This window comes from Suillus bovinus (genome assembly GCF_016758785.1).
Source record: "Suillus bovinus strain UH-Sbo-P2 chromosome Unknown EDB93scaffold_121, whole genome shotgun sequence".
NCBI classification, from domain to species: domain Eukaryota; kingdom Fungi; phylum Basidiomycota; class Agaricomycetes; order Boletales; family Suillaceae; genus Suillus; species Suillus bovinus.
In genome coordinates, this window is record NW_024542177.1 from 73,207 (window position 1) to 89,086 (window position 15,880).

Here is a 15,880-nt window from a genome sequence, read left to right on the forward strand (position 1 = left end):
CCGCCTCCCACCATTAGACAATCGACTGGTCTGATGCTTCCTCCACCCAGTGTAGACCAGCCTTTTATGCATGTATCGGCACTTGAGGGAGGAGCTCTTCACATCCCCTGCGATTTGGTTGTGGACGGCAACTCGCAAGGAGAGTCCATATCGTGTCCATCTCTTGCCTTTGCACTACGACACTCCAAGTCTAAGTCATGGGTTGTTTTCGACTTAGGTATACGGCGCGACCTGGAAGGATACACCCCTCGCTCCCAGGAGCGCATCAAGGCCGCGGGGTTTGCCCCTGTTGCGAACCAGACAGTCGCAGAGTCACTGGTTAAGGGAGGCATTTCCCCTGATGAGGTTGAAACTGTCATCGTTAGCCACTTGCACTGGGATCAGTGAGTGTTAGGAAGAGCCGACAGATCCAAAAACAATTGACTGCTCGGTATTAGCGTCGGGAACCACGAGCCATTCACCAGAGCTACATTTGTTGTGGGGGAAGGGTGCAGGGAGCTCCTGACTTCAGGATATCCTATGAACCCTGACTCCTTCTTCTCTTCGGCCGCTCTTCCGCGTGAGCATATTAAGTTTCTTCCTCTATCCGATTTCAATGTACCCATTGGACCATTTCCGCTTGCATTGGATTTTTTCGGCGATGGCAGCATGTATGTGATTGATGCGCCAGGTTTGTGATACGGGAAGCCTTGGAATGCATGACCTAACAAATCAGCATTATAGGGCACATCAAAGGACACATAAACATACTTGCGCGCACCACCTCAGATGGTGCATGGATTCTGCTTGGAGGAGATTCCGCTCACGACTACAGACTAATTACGGGCGAGAAAGAGGTCGCACATAGTATTGATCCATCAGGTTGCGTCAGGTGCATGCATGAAGATAAAGAGAAAGCTGTGGAGAATATCACAAGGATCCGGTCGTTGTTGGAAATTCCGAGAGTGCAGGTATTGATTGCTCACGATTCGAAGTGGTATGAGGAGAATAAGGGATCTGCCTTCTTGCCTGGGATCATACCGCCATTGGCTGCATGAATATCAGTGATCAATTTATTTAAAATTGTTCTCTTCGCGGGAAAAGCACGATGTCGCTCTGGATGATAGAGTGAAATTTCAAAGAGAGAAAGATGTCAGAACAACAGGCTAAATTCTAATATGCGAGCATCAAGTGTGGCGCTATGAAAAGCGTTACACACAGTAGAGTCGAGATTTCGTAGAATAGACTTATTTCAGACAGATAGAACAGTCCGAACGTAAATATATTCGGGGGTGGAAATGATCAACTACTCTACCAGTAATAAACGAACGGTTTAAATACTGTAGAGTTAGGAATACTAAAGAATATGAGAGAAGGAATGAAATTTATGAGTCAGTAGAAAGCTAACAACGAGAATATTGGTTGCCATCGCCAATATTCGACGATGGCCTTTGACGAGCGTTACATCAAGGCTGGTTATGGCCAATTTAAAAGTTCCCACGAAGCAGGTCAAGTTCTACTTCGATGTTCCTTGCAGAAGGAGGAATGGCCTCATTTTTACCAGCATAGGCAATCCAACGCCACCGCGTGCGTACGGTCTTAACGTGTTTTCCATTCCACTTGCTCCATAATGGATAGTTCGTCTGTCCTGAGCGACGAAGATTACGATGTCATCTCCAACCCTGGTCAGCGCTCTTTGGAGTCCAGCATTGCCGACTTGCATCATATTCCAGCCTTGACTACTTATGAGCTTCCCCCCTCTGATGCAGCCAGGGAACGACTCAGTGCGGTGGCACTGAGTCCTGGGGATATACAAACATATGTGCAGAATGCACTTAGTACTTCTGGTGCAAGAAAGTACCCACGGGACAACATGACTTTAAGAGTGTATGTTGATGGCGTATTCGATGTATTGACTGTTGGGTGAGTACGTCGCTACTCGATGCTGCACAATCGCTAAAGATCATCTTAGGCATGTACATCAGCTCCGTCAAGCGAAACTTTCCTTCCCTTCCGTACATCTTATTGTCGGAGTGCTTTCGGATGAGCAATGTCGAGCTCACAACACCACACCTCATTTCTCACATCTCGAGCGTTGCGAGCTTATACGGCACTGTCGCTGGGTAGACGAGGTACTATATGACGCACCATGGACAGTGAACGATCGCTTTATTATCGACAAGCGCATTGATTATCTTGCGTTGGAGGAGGGTTCCTCTGTTAACCCTGAATTCGACAAGGAAAGACTCAAGGGATACGACGCAGTGAAGAGACTAGGTACATATATCCTTCTCGCAAAAGTTACACATACTAAAGAAGAACTCAGGACGAGTGCTACCCACCCGAATAACTACTGGACTAACTGCTGCTCCGCTTTTGGTGTCTTATAATGCATCGGAAGACATTACACCATTCCAAGAACTTGCCGAAATGGCGTTAAAACAACCCAGTCACAGCACCTCTACGCACCTGCCTCCGACAACTTGTACTACCACGTCCGCCGACAGCAAGACTCGTGGCCTTGAGGCCCTAGACGCCATGTCGAACGAGCTGGCGGAGAGGTGAACTAGGCAGCAAGGCAGGTAGAAGGTACATGCCGGGGAAACTGATGCTCACTGTTGATACAAATAGTAACTTTATATGACGGGCTTTTTATACTTGTGTTGTGTTGCTACTTGCGCTATTCAACTGTTCTTGCTTTGTCGCATTGGTTCTATGTCATGACACTTTCTGACCTTAGACTCGTGACCAGTCCTGAGCCTCTGAAACCTATGATCATTCAAAATCAGGCGGTACCACCATCTGGGCCAAACTGAGCGTTCTTTCGTCTACAGTGAGTCGACTGCTAAATACATTTTCAAGATCATAAGTGGCTTATTTTCAAGCGTATGCCCGGACACGATTGTCATTAATTAACGCACCATAGTCAAGTAAGGTAGTCATCAACGAGTGAAGAAAGTTTGGAACGAACTACCTCATTCCGCTTCATCTGCTCGTGCATGACAGACAAGGCTTCGCAGATGATCTGATCCAAGAAGACTGCGGTTCCCTTCCGAGTGCTCAGCGCTCATGCCGAGCACCAAGCCGTAGTTGACATATTCAAGGCGGTTTGCCCTGGGGAACTCCATCAACGATAGTATCTTGAAAAAGTGCGACAAGTGCAGGTTACGGTCTTGCTGCGATGCTACGACATAGATCATCTTATCGAAGTGGTATTTCTCCCATCGCTCTATCGCACCGCCAAGGTCACGCCGGGTGAGGTATATTGAAGACATCTACGCATGGAATACATGCAGGAATCGATCGCAAAGTGAGACGGACCCTCTTAGATTTCTCAGGCTAATACCATTGTAATAATGGATGCTGACAGCATTGCACGAAATTCCAGACAGTGAAAATCGGTCCTAGCCATATCCACGGCAGACGACGTAATATAAATATACAAGACTGAGTGGCCGTCGTATGAAGCTTATATTACATGGATGGGATAACCCTGTAATCCATCGAAATCAGTCAATTAATTGAACGTCTCTCATGCACGCAGTCAATCCACACGTCAGCGCTCCAGTACTGGCCGTGAGATGGGGACAACCACTGCGCCTTGATGACACAATTCAAATCGATTGGAGAGTCACTCGACTTTGAAAAGTAGGATCGATTTCAAGTTGGTACTAATTTTCCCTCTGATGCTGTTATGAAGCAACGAACTACCCAGATCGTTGTACATCCGTGGCAAGTCTCCACTCAAATTTCTCATATCGCTACAAACAATACATAAGAAGCGGTGCCCTATCATCTATGGGCTCCTATGTATGGGGAGATATTATGACGAATATAATGTGTAGGTATGAGTCATGAGCGAAGTAAGAGTCATAGAACAGAGCTCAGGCAGCAGGCTAGTGGCAAAAACAGATCAAAATTGACTCAACAGGTCAGAGACTCAGGCAAGCCCTTCCGGCACGCCACCTCCGATTCAGAACGTTGTCTCGAGGCGGCAACTTTCTTTCTTGCGTTCGGTCTGACTACACCAATCATGGGAGCCTATATATTGTCACAGTCCACTGCAGGCAGCTCTCGGCGTCAACGCTCGCAAGCATGTGTTCGACATGGTTGCAGCCGCCCAAACGACTTCTTGTGTACCACCACTGCTCTGTCCACGCACCTCAGACCCTTTCACTGGCTTTGCCTGGGATCAAATACAGTAGCCTAGTTGTAACTTCCTCATGCCACAAGCATCAGACACTGGCAGTGCTGAGGATCGGCACGCCCACAACGACTCGGCTCGGCCTTCTCCAGAGAACGGCAACGTACGACCTACAGAAAAGTGGGTTGTGGTGTCCTGGAGTCTGCCTGCTATCTGACAATGAGACGGGGAGAAAAACTGTGAGCCTTTGGCGGAGCTGCCATCGGGGATGTATGTGTTTCTGCCTTAATGCTGCTGTCTCGCTCCTCACCAGAACTGCAGCTCCAATGCTGGACCTTCACAGCCGTCGGGACCTCACGTACAGAAAAACACTCCCAATGTTGCATCGGTCGGCGATTTATCTCCGTAAGTTCTCGTCAATAATGATATCAAACATGCTCCTCAATTATCTCAGCAAGGTGGTGGCGGATAAGGACCAACCCACGCTAAACGAATTGTGAGTGAAAAATAAGCTGAGCGATCACAACTGACCATATCCTATATGCAGAGCAAATGTCATGAAGCAAGTATTAGATGTTCTCCAGGACTCGACGATCGCATCGAAGAGTGGCAAGGACAATAGGTCTCGTTTCTAGGGGGTGTACAAACGAGTCGCAGAGGAGCACGACGTCGAGTTTCTCGAGCGATACACTACTGACATGGACCTTTTCTCTGCTGTCAGCACATCTCTCATTGTCACGATGGTGTCCAATCTCAGTCCCGACCCCAGTGATATCACGAATGCCCTTTTGAAGCAACTTGTTCAAATCGGACCGGGCAATCTCGCTGCAGCGGGCTCCACACTCACAGACCCAGCATCTACGTGGTTTCCGAGCGCGCCGACCTTATGGATCCAAACGATCGCATGTGCAAGCTTGTCCATGAGTTTGCTCGCCGCGTTCTGGGTCGTACTATGTAAGCAGTGTATACTCTGTGCTCATTTCACTACCCAGGCCCTGTACATATGGCCGGCACATTCGCACGACGATCTCTTCAGCAATTAATCAACCAGGTTTCAGAGGTGGCTGTCTTTTGTTGTTTCGCGCGTTTCGACAAAGGTCGTGGACTCGGAAGCACAAGAGTTCGACCTGAATTTGGATTTTTTTTGTTGGGGGATGAATACGTCCTCACCCTCCCTGACATACCCACCACCAATCTCGAAGCACCTGGCGTCAAGTGGCTGCTCGAGACCTCTACGGATCCTGAACTGTTTCTCGCCGCTGCTAGCCTTGTTCCGCAGGTCAAATGGTCCCTAGATCTTGACGTTTCAGATACTTTCACAAGCTGCGTCGGCTTCCATGGGAAATTTTTGCCGTCATTAGAGGAGAAAGCCTCAGCTACCGCTCAAAGTAGGAGTCATACTGCATGTAGGAGGGATCTGCTGCATTGTCTTCTATTAGCGAGCAAGATACAGTGAATGCGATACTCGAACAAGACAATGATGACGGGATCATCCAGTCAACTGTCAAGGATCAGAAGTAAGTATATTTCCCTTTGATTGAAGTAACCCATTCGAAATAGATCGAGTCATGATATGTGTGGTGATGCTTGTTGGGGAAATCACAGTGGCGACAAGGGTGGTGACCTTGGAATCTGATGTATAATGGTAGTAATGCGGAGGCTGGCCCGAGATAAGCAATTTTGCAGCAAGATGTTGTTCCTCGTGCAGACACTGGAGCGGATCGCCAAAAAAAACGAATAACAGTGATGATTCAGAAGGAATGATCATTTGACTCACTGAAGTCGCGAATTCTTCTCATTGGAGAAATCACAGTGGCGCTGTGGACCAGAATGAGGTCTTGGAAATCTGATGGCATCATGTTGGTGATACGGATATGAACTGCGAACCTGACTCCTCTGTCACGCTGGCAAAAAAGAATGAGTCGGACTTTGCGATTATGCTTGTTGGGGAAATCATGGAGTAGTGCTGTGGACCAGGATGGCGGCTTCGAAATCTGATGGCATCATGTTATTTATTGATACGGATATGATCTGCGAACTTGACTCCTTTGTCACACTGAAAAAAGAACAATGAGAAGTTGGATAAATCATGGCGGCGGTCAACGACGAAGCGGTGCGTGGACCCGCAGTAGCAATCCCAAAACACAATTACTTCTTGCGCGTGGAACAAAGAAAAAAAAATCGAAGTCATAATCATGATGGGGCGTTTGTGGGTGCCAGGATGGGCATGTGATCGAAAGAAGTTTATGTGCGATGGCAGTGCCAGATCAATGATACTCGGATTCAATGTTCAAGCGGTTCAACCATGACGGTGGCTCAGAGTACATCAACATTCGAATCTCTACTGAGGTATCGATTGTTGCCTTTATTTCATTTCAGAACAATAGCATCGTTCTGGTTTAAAAGCGAACCATGAACTGCATTTTCTTGCCCGCACTTTTTATTTTCTACTGGCAGTAACTCGTTCAGTTCATTGGCATCATGGTCAATGGCAGTGCCGCTGTCAGCGAACACATTAGTACTCTAGGCATCAGGTACGTCAATCATTCTTTTTGCTCGGTCACTTATATATCTATATCGAACTTTACCATGCACGCAGGGTCAGGGATGTCCCCTCATGGATCACTTGGGATGTGGAGAATTACAAGAAATGTGAAGCCGATGGAATGCTACAGTGGCTCCTCTGTGGCTTCGATGAGCGTCCCAGCAGTGAGAAGTCGAAATTGCTTCAAGATTCTCTTACAGCTGTCCTGGACATCTGCAACAACACTCCAGAAATCACGGATAACTGGACTGAATTGTAGGTAGAGAGTTCACGTGGTATGAAAGAAGCTGAGCGTCTTTTCCCAGTGCCAATTGCGCCACAGAGCCAAGTTCGTACCCGTCGTTGTGCGTGCGGCCAATGCCGCACTCCTCAAACTTGAGGAGCGTGGAAGTCTCCGGACTACCTGCTTCCCGCAAAACAACGATATGGACATCTTGTTCTATCATAATGACAAGGACAGGACACGAGTGCACTCAAAAAAAAAAAAAAAAAATAGCGCAAAGTCTATGCGTCAAGCCCGGACGTTGTTCTCGTCTCTCGGAAAGCGTGAAGGCTGCGGTGAGGGTAGAGAGGCATAAGGGTAAGGGCCAGGCTAGTATGGGTAACGACGGCGAGGATCAAAACCAAGAATATCGAAGTTGTTTTACATGACAAAGCTGAGCGGCGAAGAAGCTTCACGGCAACTTCAAATGGATCGATGTTCGATCGACCGTGGAGTTCAAACGCAGCTCCACTCTGGATCCTCCAGTATTGCCTTACCAAGTGACCAAAATACGCTCCCTTTAATCCAAGGCTCAAGTATCTGAACCTTGGAATGCAACGGAAACCTTGACCCAACAGCTGCGACTCTTGCGCCTGCCGCCGCTTCTACTCGAAGCTCGAACATGCCATCGGATGAAACGTAAGCCATACAGAGTGTCTACTACACTTCATGCTGACCTTCGCAATTCAGCGCAGGGGTACGCGTACGTCCGAGCAGCTGAAAGCAAAATCAGATAGCAAACGTAATCTGATGAGTTGGACTTCAACGAACCTGCTTGCAAGCGCCAGAAGAAACCGATGAGAACTCCACGGAACCAGAGAGAATCACAGAGGAGCCCGAAAAGATTCATCCAAACATCCAGAATGGTTTGTATGCTGCGGTGTTATTCACTGCCAACATCGCGCTGCAGTGCGTCATATCTTATGTAGTGAACAGTAAGTCGACTGAATATCTTAGGCCTCTTGTTGAATTGATCGCCCGTACTAGATGATATCATCTACATCTGGTATTTTAATCGAGAAAATGCCATTCAATGCGCCGGCATCAACTTTATCAAGGATCTTCCCCGGTTCCTTGTGTTACTGCTTGCTATGCAGCGCATGGGAGACGAGCAATGGGGCCATAATCTGAAATTTACCCACGTTCCTGGAGTTTCTTGCGACGTCGTCGTTGGAGATGTCAACCTCAAATTGGACCTGAAGTCTGACACACGCATGACTCACTTCGGTCTGCACGGTCACGCAACTAATGTCTTTTCTGTCCAAAGCAAGTATCTTTCGGACAAAAAGAAGAGAGATGTTTGTGGTAACGATTCTAAGGAACTGGTCGCCAAGCTCTATTGGCCAGAAGAGCGACGTCAGAGCGAGGACGAGATACTTCAAAACGTGTATAGCATTGCGAGCAAGGAATCAACAGTGAAGGGCCACATCCCGGACATGGTCTGGTTCCACAAGTTTGACGAGACGTCCACGACCAAAATCAGGAGGTCGCTAGGAATTCAAGACGCTGACGCTGAAGGGGGCAGTCGCATTTTGTATATCGTTATGTTCAGGAAGCTTATCCCAATCACGTCGCTGAGTGGAGACGAATTTCTCAGCACATGGTGGCAAGTTGCGCTATGTATGTCTGATTTTTCCTGTACTCTTCATTGTCCCTAAGTGAGCCAACAGGTCATTACACACTCTGGAAGCACAATGTCCATCACCGCGACATCAGTCCTAACAATCTTATGGTCTACGGGCTGAACGGTCAATGGCTCGGGGTCCTCAAGGACTACGACTTATCATTGATCAAACCCGATGGGCCCAGCGGGAAGGAGTGCACAGGAACAGTTCCATTCATGGCATTCGACCTGCTCCAGAAAAAGGGCCTCGAAGGCAAAGTCATGCACAAGTACCGGCACGATGCTGAATCCCTCGTCTGGGTCCTTGTCTGGGTCTGTCTTAGGTACCAAGAAGGCAAGCTGATGAGCAATGGCAGACTGCTCGATGACTGGCTAAAAGTGGATGCTAATGGATGCAGGAAGGAAAAAGCAGTATTTATGACATTAGTGCTGCCGTGGTCCGGTTCGGTTTTTTTGCGGTCTGAACTTGAACCGAACCGAAAATTTTTCTGTAGGGACAGCAAAAAAAATTGACGAAATACTAGTCTACACATTGAGTAACTACTCTAATAACATTTGTGCGCACTCCTCTGCCTCTGTAGCTGCTGAAAGATGTCCATTACGGTAAGCGGCCTTCATGAAAATGATCAGCCGTGCGAACTCGCTCCCAGGGGACTGGATTGGGGAGCAGCCGCCGAAAACGCAAATAAAGGGCAAGTCTGTTTTGCGGCGTCGGCAACAGTTGTGGTAGGGGAAGGTGCAGCAGTAGGCTTTGGGATCGTGCTCGCAGGCTTCTTGCCAAAGTCAAACTTCAGCGGTGCAGGTGTGGATGGGGCAGAAGTTGGGGCAGCGTTGCTCGGAGTGGTACTAAATATCGATGGTGGGTTAGCTTGTGTCGATGTAGATGTTGGCGTCGAGGAAGGTAGTACACTGGGTTGGTTTTGCGAAGGGGAATGGTGCTGGTTTGCCGGTTTCCGTGCTTGATGCTGCTGGTGCAGAGAAGAGATTAGTGGATGTGGAAGTAGGTGCAGCGAACAGCGGCGGTGCGGGCATGGGACCAAAAGAAAACGAAGGAGCTGCAGGTGCAGGCGTCGACGGTGCAATTGGCTTAGCGAAAAAGTCCGGTATGGAGGGTGTAGATGACGTGGTAGGTGCGGTGGTGGTGGTTATTTGTGGAGTAGACGAGGTAGGGAATAGGCTGGGTTTATTGGCAACAGGAGCTGAGGGTACCTGAAGTGTAAGGTTAGTATCAAGTCAAAAACTTCAAAACGATTTGAATGAGACAGTCGATAGGAAGATGGCTTTCGCCAGTGACAAAAAGGATGCACGCACATAATTATAGAGCCTGACTCAAATGAGATTTTTTTTAAAAAAAAATTAAATTCAGATGCACATACCTGTAATTTGTGGGTGGACGACGGCAAGATGGAGCTGAGTGATGGTTTAGTCTGGATGATTGGTGGGACGCAAATCAAAGGTGCCTTGAAAAAGAGAGATAGAAAGTCATGTGAGAAATTGATTGATTAGTACTTACCTTGAAAAGGCTGAAGGTAGCCTGATTAACCAAGAGTGCAAATCCCGAAGACAGCAGTTTGATGTGGAGACCGACTTTGTCGCAGTCGCAGTCGAAGTCGAAGTCGATAATGGTTCGGAATGGTTCGGCAAGGCCGAACCAGAATGGGACCGTTCGGGAAGACCTAGAACCGAGAACCGTTTTCCGGTCCGGTTCTGGACCGGACCGTGGCAGCACTAATTTTATGTGGACATTTAGGCAAGGGAACGCTGAGGACAACAACAACGACATAAAATCCTCGCCATCACACCGGTCTAACTGGAAAATTGCGGTAGCTTGCCTTTCCACTATTTTTTATACTGCCCCGCACGACAAGGACGAAAATGAGTCCATTCTTCGGAAATGGCTCCTGAATAATGTGGAGTCTGTCGCTCCGGACATTATAGCTCGCCATCATGAACAGCTTTCGGGCCAAATGTTGGTCGATTTTCAAACTCCGACTTCACGCACGTGACGCTACTCCCTACGCCATTGTCCATGACCAATTTTCCCGTACCACTATCACGTTGAAGCGCCGAAGAGGACCCTCGCAGTCACCAAGCTCATAACGCAATGAAAAATACTGCAATTACACATCAACTCGATCAAGGAAACGCTTCCCTTTCCCTAACACCTCATTTTTCCAGATATTCACCACATAAAGATCCCCTTAGCTCTCGTCATCGCCGTCGCTGACGATCAGCCCATCTTACTACAAGCTTTCCGATCTGAGGACGAGCAACACTTATTTGTTCATGCAACTCCATGACAATTCATTCCGCCCTTACGACCTTCCAGGGTTTGACGTTGGTATGGATCGTGGAGGTTCATTAATACACTCCCTGTATCCGCCGTGCTCACACTGTTTACAAGGGTCTATGAATGAATGCAAAGAACCCGCATGCCCCATACTAGAGATGACCTCTCAGTGCACTGACAAGTGTGTCGTCGTCGCCTGTAACGATCCTACCCACCCTGAGCCCAGTTGCCACATTGCAGACGGTGACATGATCTGCGATAGCGCCTGTGTTCCTGACGAGGACTGCGGTGATTGTTCTGGTCTTGAAGAATTGGTACGCCATATTGTGTGTGTCCACGCCTTTCCTAATTGTTTCAATTTCAAGCTGCAATGCTGCACCGATTATCATTCTTATCTATCCCAGCCAAAGTCCCTTGACCCAAGTCTCACACAGTTCAACTGGAACCCACAGTCAACAAATGGTTTTGTGTGGATGCGACGAGAGCGACTACAGCGAACAACATGTACCCCGATTTTCTCCAGAATACAGTACCATAGCCCCTTTGGGTAACGCTTCTCCCGAATGTCCGGCGTCATCTACTAGCTCAGCGTTTCTTCACCCCACATTTCCCAGGCAGCGACTCAGTTCACACCCGTTGGCCTGCCACAACACCTACCACAGTTCTCACCAGATATGTTTACTTGTTTGTGGGGGGACTGTAAGGCTACATTCCCATCTCTTATGGAGCTAGTCGGGCACGTCAACTTGGACCATCTCCGCCCTCCAAGTTTAACGAAGGAATCAGCCCCTCAGCAGGTATGCTCAGACGCTTCCCAGAATCAACAATTCGACACCAATACTATGTCGTGCCACTGGGGAGACTGTGTTATGTTACCCTGTACAGAATCAATTTCAAGCTCTTCGACAACCGTGTTTACAGATACTGTCCTTGACGCTCTTACTACACACTTGATGCAAGATCATTTTGGTATCAATTACCCTTTCCCACAATCGATGATGGCGCGCACGGCATTACCACCGGAAATTATTCCCCATGACGAAACATCCACAGACGTCCCTCCCTATCCTTCACCTCTGGACAAGTCTTATCCGCCAGACTCCCCCTCCCCGTTCACAGACGCCATCAAACCTTGTAAATGGAGTGGGTGCACGCAAACATCTCTTCTCCTGATGACCTTACAAACCACATCCTCTCTGCCCACATCGGCAGCGGTAAAGCACACTACGAGTGTTGCTGGGAGGGTTGCTCTCGGAATGGGACGCAAGGATTTTCAAGTAAACAAAAAGTCGCACGGCACATGCAGTCGCACACAGGACATAGGCCATTTAAGTGTAAAATATGTAATGCACATTTCTCAGAAACAGCTACGCTGCAACAGCATATGCGGAGGCATACCCAAGAGAGTATGTACTTTCTGTTTTCTGTCATCTCGCGTTCGACAGGCAGCTCATTGGACACTGTTAGAGCCATACGTTTGTGATTTTCCCGGGTGCGGCAAAGCGTTTGCTATCACGGGTGCATTGACGATTCACAAGCGGACGCACAATGGTTTCAAGCCGTTCAAGTGCAAGTTTTGCGAGAAGTATGGGGTTCTTCTATTTGATGTTGGAGTGCTGATGTATTGTCTTTCTTCAGGGCTTTCGCTGAGTCGTCGAATCTGTCGAAACATGTAGGCTTTTTAGTTATTGCAGATAGTTTCTGAACCAGACCGTGTTTCTAGTTACGAACGCATACAGGTGCACGCCCTTATCCCTGTCCTGAGGGTGGGTGTGGAAAGTCTTTCGCGAGGCCGGACCAGCTTGCGAGACATATGGGTGTACATAGAAAGAAGGACCCAGGACTGGGAATGGAATGAACACCTTGGGATAAAATGTGTTTAGTCATTATGTATCTATTATGAAGATAGTCCACGAGTTTTCGCAGTGGTGTCAAGCTATTTAAGTTCACTTGAGCAATTGTCTCCAACATTCTCGGGTCCTTCAAGTTGTTTCGACCACTACTGTAACTGAAAGAGAACACTGCATGCAGATAGAAGAGAGAGTATATCGAACTCCTGTGAGTGACGAGGTTTTTGAAATTGAATGATAACCGTTTTTCAGTGTCGTTGTGCAGCCTAGTCTTTCATTATTGCTTCCAGTTGAAGTACACGGAGGCTGCGGCACTCTTATTGATGAATTCAGGATTATTGCTCGCCTGGCTGATGATCATGACATCGAGCCTGCCCCTATTTATGCATGTTCATGTCAATCAGTCAGAGTGACCAAGTACTGGCAAATTATCTCGTGCTTCAAATTTGGTTAGCAATTTTCTCGCTACGCACGGCTATCTCTGGCCCGATGGTGACCGCATCAGTCACATGTTTGGAGAATCAATACTGTGAATGCCTAAAATACCATCACTGAGCTAGGGCCTCCACCACAACTTTCACGCCCCATGCCCCAGGATCGGCAACTCGCTCAGCCTTTAGCTTTGTGCTATCAATATATGCGCTCCTACCGGCCTTTGCCTCCATGTCTTTCGTCCCTTCAGCAGCTTCTCTAGCAGCCTTCACGGCTGCCGCAAGGCCGGACGACAGTGCACCGATGAAGGCAGTGAGGGGTCGACTAGTGTACGAGAAGGGGACGTGCCCGAGTGTAAGTATATAAACGACCTAGAGCAGCTTCTAACGCCGTGCACCATACTTCTTGTGTGGCGATCGAGGAGGAGCTTTTAGCGAGCGCTTGAGCGAGGGCAGAGAAGAAGATTCTGATACATGATGATTATGACATATGAATCTGACCAAAAGGAACTTCACTAACGAATAGAGGGCTCCGCTAGTTCCTCCCATCGCATCCTCTGCGATACGAGATATTGTGATGACGCTGCCAAGTACATCGTTGCCAGAGATGCTGTTTTTGCTCAGAGCCTCAAGCACAGCTGTATGTATATAATGAGTATGCATGCATATAAATATCATAATGTGAAGTACCTGTAGCACCATCTTTGAGCGTAAGTCCGCAGTCCCCATCACCAGCGATGTTGTCCATGCGAGTAATCTCGGGCTCAGCAATAATGAGGGCCCGGCATGCACGCTCTATAGCACTGTTGAATTGATCGACATCGGGGGCTTTGAGTGAGGCTGACCAGGCCTTCGCGTGGGTTGCAGTCGGGAGGGACGAAAAGACAGATGGTGGCTTTGGGACAGACCTAGAAGACCATTTCCATCCTGGGTGTGTTGATACTGTCGTCGAGTAAGGAAAGGATGAAATCAGCGGTTGGAGTTCCCGTGTCGTTTTCGGCGGGGAGAAGGAGCATCGTAATTGAAAATCCGGGCATGTTGAGACTTGTCTAGCAAGGATTATCATTGATTCTAGTAAAGCTGAAGGGGTTCGACTAACCATGAAGAGCCAGAAAGCAGGCGCATGATCTTAATCCCAGATTTATCCAGAGCACGCCTCACTTCGGCGACTACTCCGCCGAGTTCAAGTTCACTGAGACCGCCGAGGTTATTGACGAGAAGAACAACACGGTCTGTGCCGTCATTCTTGAAGGGAACGAAAGACCGTTCTTTGTCTGTGTGGAAGTAATCATGTCGAGGAGAGTGGGGATGAGTTCATTGAGAGGTGGAACAGGAGAAATGCGACGGTGACCACTTTCGTTGTGAATTCCGAGACCGATTTCGAGTTCATTCGCACCCAAATATGTATCGGGAATAGCGGTTCCAGGGACCTGCACGAAGCGAGGAAGTATCGTGAATACAGAGATGTCCTCAACACTCGAACGTTGACTCGTACATGACAGTGGTCCAGACCAACCCCTATAGTACCGAGCCTAGAGGAAACGTACTGGGCGATATCGTAGACCTCATCTACAGAGGCACCAGTTTGGGCCAAGGCGCCTGCAATTTTGTAGACGAGACAAACACCTGCAAGACCACTGTAGGATGTTCAAGTGATGTAGTGGAATTTCGATAGATGTCCATACCGTCTTCCGACAATACTACCTTGGGTTTTTCCTACAGCAACGTCATCTCCTACGATGACGAACTTGACACGGTCAGCTTTGTCGGGATAACGGGCCGCATATTCTTCTTTGGCTAGACCAAAATTGAGGACATCGCCGGTGTAATTCCTGCATACAAGATCAGTTAGCAAATCTGATACTACAACAGTCGTCGCGATGAGCCGTACTTGACTACGATGATAGTGCTAAATGCAGTCATTGTTAGCAAATAAAGTTACAGCTGCAACAATGGAATCACCCTCTTTTGTTGTCGATCAGATCTACTGCACGGCGAACTTGACCAGCACTTGGAGAGGCAAAGATATGTCCACACACAGCAGCTTCGTGAATGTCGGTTAGGTCACGACCGCATAAAGAGTATTCTGCTAACCGGTCAAACGCCCTGGCCTGCATCCAGGTCAGCGTGATCTGGAATGTGATGCGAGGGCTCATTTACCTACGAAACCTGAGTGGGATGGCTCATGACCAGAACCACCTCCACAGAGGAGAGCAACTTTGGAGCGGTCCTGATCAGCAAGGTAGACGACTATATATCTTTTTGTTTAGTATCCTGATCGTCGGTCTGCAATGTTACCTCTATGGATCGGATCAAGAGCTAGTTGTGTATTGATTGCGCACAGTCCTTCTAAGGAATCGAGCACGAGAGAGGGTGCTGTGTTCAGGAAATGCTTGCCTGTGTTCAAAGTTGGTCGAGCAGTCAGTACGATGGCATGATGAGATTGACAAAGCTTTACTTTGTACGACCATGATGGCTGCGAGTGGGAAGAAAGGAGTTTACATGAACAGTACACTATCTCATAATGCAATGACATCACGGGCTCCCACCCACCACGTCTTTTTATTATAAATTTTTATTGCTTAAACTTAGTCTAATGGAAGTTTTTCCTGATGGAGATGAACGTCTGAATATGCATGGGTCATTTTTTTTACGATTCAGACTAGTCAAATGTGATACCAACAAATTAGTGGCCGTCGACCATTTTGGGATCACTGAGGGCTACAAAGTCCGAGTCATGCCTGGCCACCTCATG

The 15,880-nt window shown here is 48.0% G+C and overlaps 7 protein-coding genes across 7 annotated transcripts; 5 read left to right on the top strand and 2 right to left on the bottom strand.

Annotated features, from left to right (window-relative positions):
- Window positions 1-1,178, top strand: EDB93DRAFT_1323503 (beta-lactamase-like protein). The gene is made up of 3 exons (XM_041454993.1): window positions 1-383; window positions 438-670; window positions 724-1,178. The coding sequence occupies exons 1-3, from the start codon at window positions 34-36 to the stop codon at window positions 1,035-1,037; spliced, it is 897 nt and encodes a 298-aa protein (XP_041301602.1). The 5' UTR covers window positions 1-33; the 3' UTR covers window positions 1,038-1,178.
- Window positions 1,179-1,439: 261 nt separating this feature from the next.
- Window positions 1,440-2,922, top strand: EDB93DRAFT_1183359 (uncharacterized protein). Its single transcript, XM_041450720.1, has 4 exons — window positions 1,440-1,902; window positions 1,952-2,256; window positions 2,306-2,812; window positions 2,865-2,922. The coding sequence occupies exons 1-3, from the start codon at window positions 1,610-1,612 to the stop codon at window positions 2,542-2,544; spliced, it is 837 nt and encodes a 278-aa protein (XP_041301603.1). The 5' UTR covers window positions 1,440-1,609; the 3' UTR covers window positions 2,545-2,812; window positions 2,865-2,922.
- A 1,842-nt stretch (window positions 2,923-4,764) lies between these two features.
- EDB93DRAFT_1095670 (uncharacterized protein) lies at window positions 4,765-5,166 on the top strand (the record flags this gene model as incomplete). Its single annotated transcript, XM_041446711.1, has 1 exon — window positions 4,765-5,166. A coding segment is annotated over one exon (402 nt), but the record flags the coding sequence as incomplete, so codon positions are not given.
- Window positions 5,167-7,753: 2,587 nt separating this feature from the next.
- EDB93DRAFT_144463 (uncharacterized protein) lies at window positions 7,754-9,252 on the top strand. The gene is made up of 3 exons (XM_041455505.1): window positions 7,754-7,865; window positions 7,918-8,550; window positions 8,601-9,252. Exons 2-3 carry the CDS (start codon window positions 8,022-8,024, stop codon window positions 9,065-9,067), a joined length of 996 nt encoding a protein of 331 aa, XP_041301605.1. The 5' UTR covers window positions 7,754-7,865; window positions 7,918-8,021; the 3' UTR covers window positions 9,068-9,252.
- EDB93DRAFT_1332366 (uncharacterized protein) lies at window positions 9,181-10,500 on the bottom strand (the record flags this gene model as incomplete). The annotated part of the gene is made up of 5 exons (XM_041455246.1): window positions 9,181-9,400; window positions 9,465-9,763; window positions 9,931-10,014; window positions 10,068-10,364; window positions 10,417-10,500. 5 exons carry the CDS (start codon window positions 10,498-10,500, stop codon window positions 9,181-9,183), a joined length of 984 nt encoding a protein of 327 aa, XP_041301606.1.
- On the top strand, window positions 10,316-12,803 carry EDB93DRAFT_1183374 (uncharacterized protein). The gene is made up of 10 exons (XM_041450721.1): window positions 10,316-10,764; window positions 10,959-11,158; window positions 11,210-11,313; window positions 11,339-11,409; window positions 11,463-11,641; window positions 11,663-11,991; window positions 12,057-12,250; window positions 12,312-12,429; window positions 12,483-12,516; window positions 12,568-12,803. Exons 1-10 carry the CDS (start codon window positions 10,659-10,661, stop codon window positions 12,700-12,702), a joined length of 1,470 nt encoding a protein of 489 aa, XP_041301607.1. The 5' UTR covers window positions 10,316-10,658; the 3' UTR covers window positions 12,703-12,803.
- A 166-nt stretch (window positions 12,804-12,969) lies between these two features.
- On the bottom strand, window positions 12,970-15,676 carry EDB93DRAFT_1183383 (dihydroxyacetone kinase). The gene is made up of 13 exons (XM_041450722.1): window positions 15,584-15,676; window positions 15,424-15,522; window positions 15,286-15,375; window positions 15,088-15,169; window positions 14,811-14,957; window positions 14,621-14,762; window positions 14,390-14,555; window positions 14,225-14,357; window positions 14,043-14,169; window positions 13,816-14,020; window positions 13,646-13,763; window positions 13,515-13,592; window positions 12,970-13,450 (listed from the first exon to the last, which is right to left on the bottom strand). The coding sequence occupies exons 1-13, from the start codon at window positions 15,594-15,596 to the stop codon at window positions 13,243-13,245; spliced, it is 1,608 nt and encodes a 535-aa protein (XP_041301608.1). The 5' UTR covers window positions 15,597-15,676; the 3' UTR covers window positions 12,970-13,242.
- Between the last annotated feature and the right edge of the window lie 204 nt (window positions 15,677-15,880).

Coding starts and splice junctions, on each gene's coding strand:
- EDB93DRAFT_1323503 (XM_041454993.1), top strand. CDS start 34: ATGCTTCCTCCACCCAGTGTAGACCAGCCTTTTATGCATGTATCGGCA. Junction 384..437: donor AGCCACTTGCACTGGGATCA/GTGAGTGTTAGG, acceptor GCTCGGTATTAG/CGTCGGGAACCACGAGCCAT. Junction 671..723: donor GTATGTGATTGATGCGCCAG/GTTTGTGATACG, acceptor TCAGCATTATAG/GGCACATCAAAGGACACATA.
- EDB93DRAFT_1183359 (XM_041450720.1), top strand. CDS start 1,610: ATGGATAGTTCGTCTGTCCTGAGCGACGAAGATTACGATGTCATCTCC. Junction 1,903..1,951: donor TTCGATGTATTGACTGTTGG/GTGAGTACGTCG, acceptor AGATCATCTTAG/GCATGTACATCAGCTCCGTC. Junction 2,257..2,305: donor CGACGCAGTGAAGAGACTAG/GTACATATATCC, acceptor AGAAGAACTCAG/GACGAGTGCTACCCACCCGA.
- EDB93DRAFT_144463 (XM_041455505.1), top strand. CDS start 8,022: ATGCAGCGCATGGGAGACGAGCAATGGGGCCATAATCTGAAATTTACC. Junction 8,551..8,600: donor ATGGTGGCAAGTTGCGCTAT/GTATGTCTGATT, acceptor GTGAGCCAACAG/GTCATTACACACTCTGGAAG.
- EDB93DRAFT_1183374 (XM_041450721.1), top strand. CDS start 10,659: ATGAAAAATACTGCAATTACACATCAACTCGATCAAGGAAACGCTTCC. Junction 11,314..11,338: donor CAGTCAACAAATGGTTTTGT/GTGGATGCGACG, acceptor GAGCGACTACAG/CGAACAACATGTACCCCGAT. Junction 12,430..12,482: donor AAGTGCAAGTTTTGCGAGAA/GTATGGGGTTCT, acceptor GTCTTTCTTCAG/GGCTTTCGCTGAGTCGTCGA.
- EDB93DRAFT_1183383 (XM_041450722.1), bottom strand. Junction 13,764..13,815: donor GCTCAAAGATGGTGCTACAG/GTACTTCACATT, acceptor ATATACATACAG/CTGTGCTTGAGGCTCTGAGC. Junction 13,451..13,514: donor CAAGAAGTATGGTGCACGGC/GTTAGAAGCTGC, acceptor CTCGTACACTAG/TCGACCCCTCACTGCCTTCA.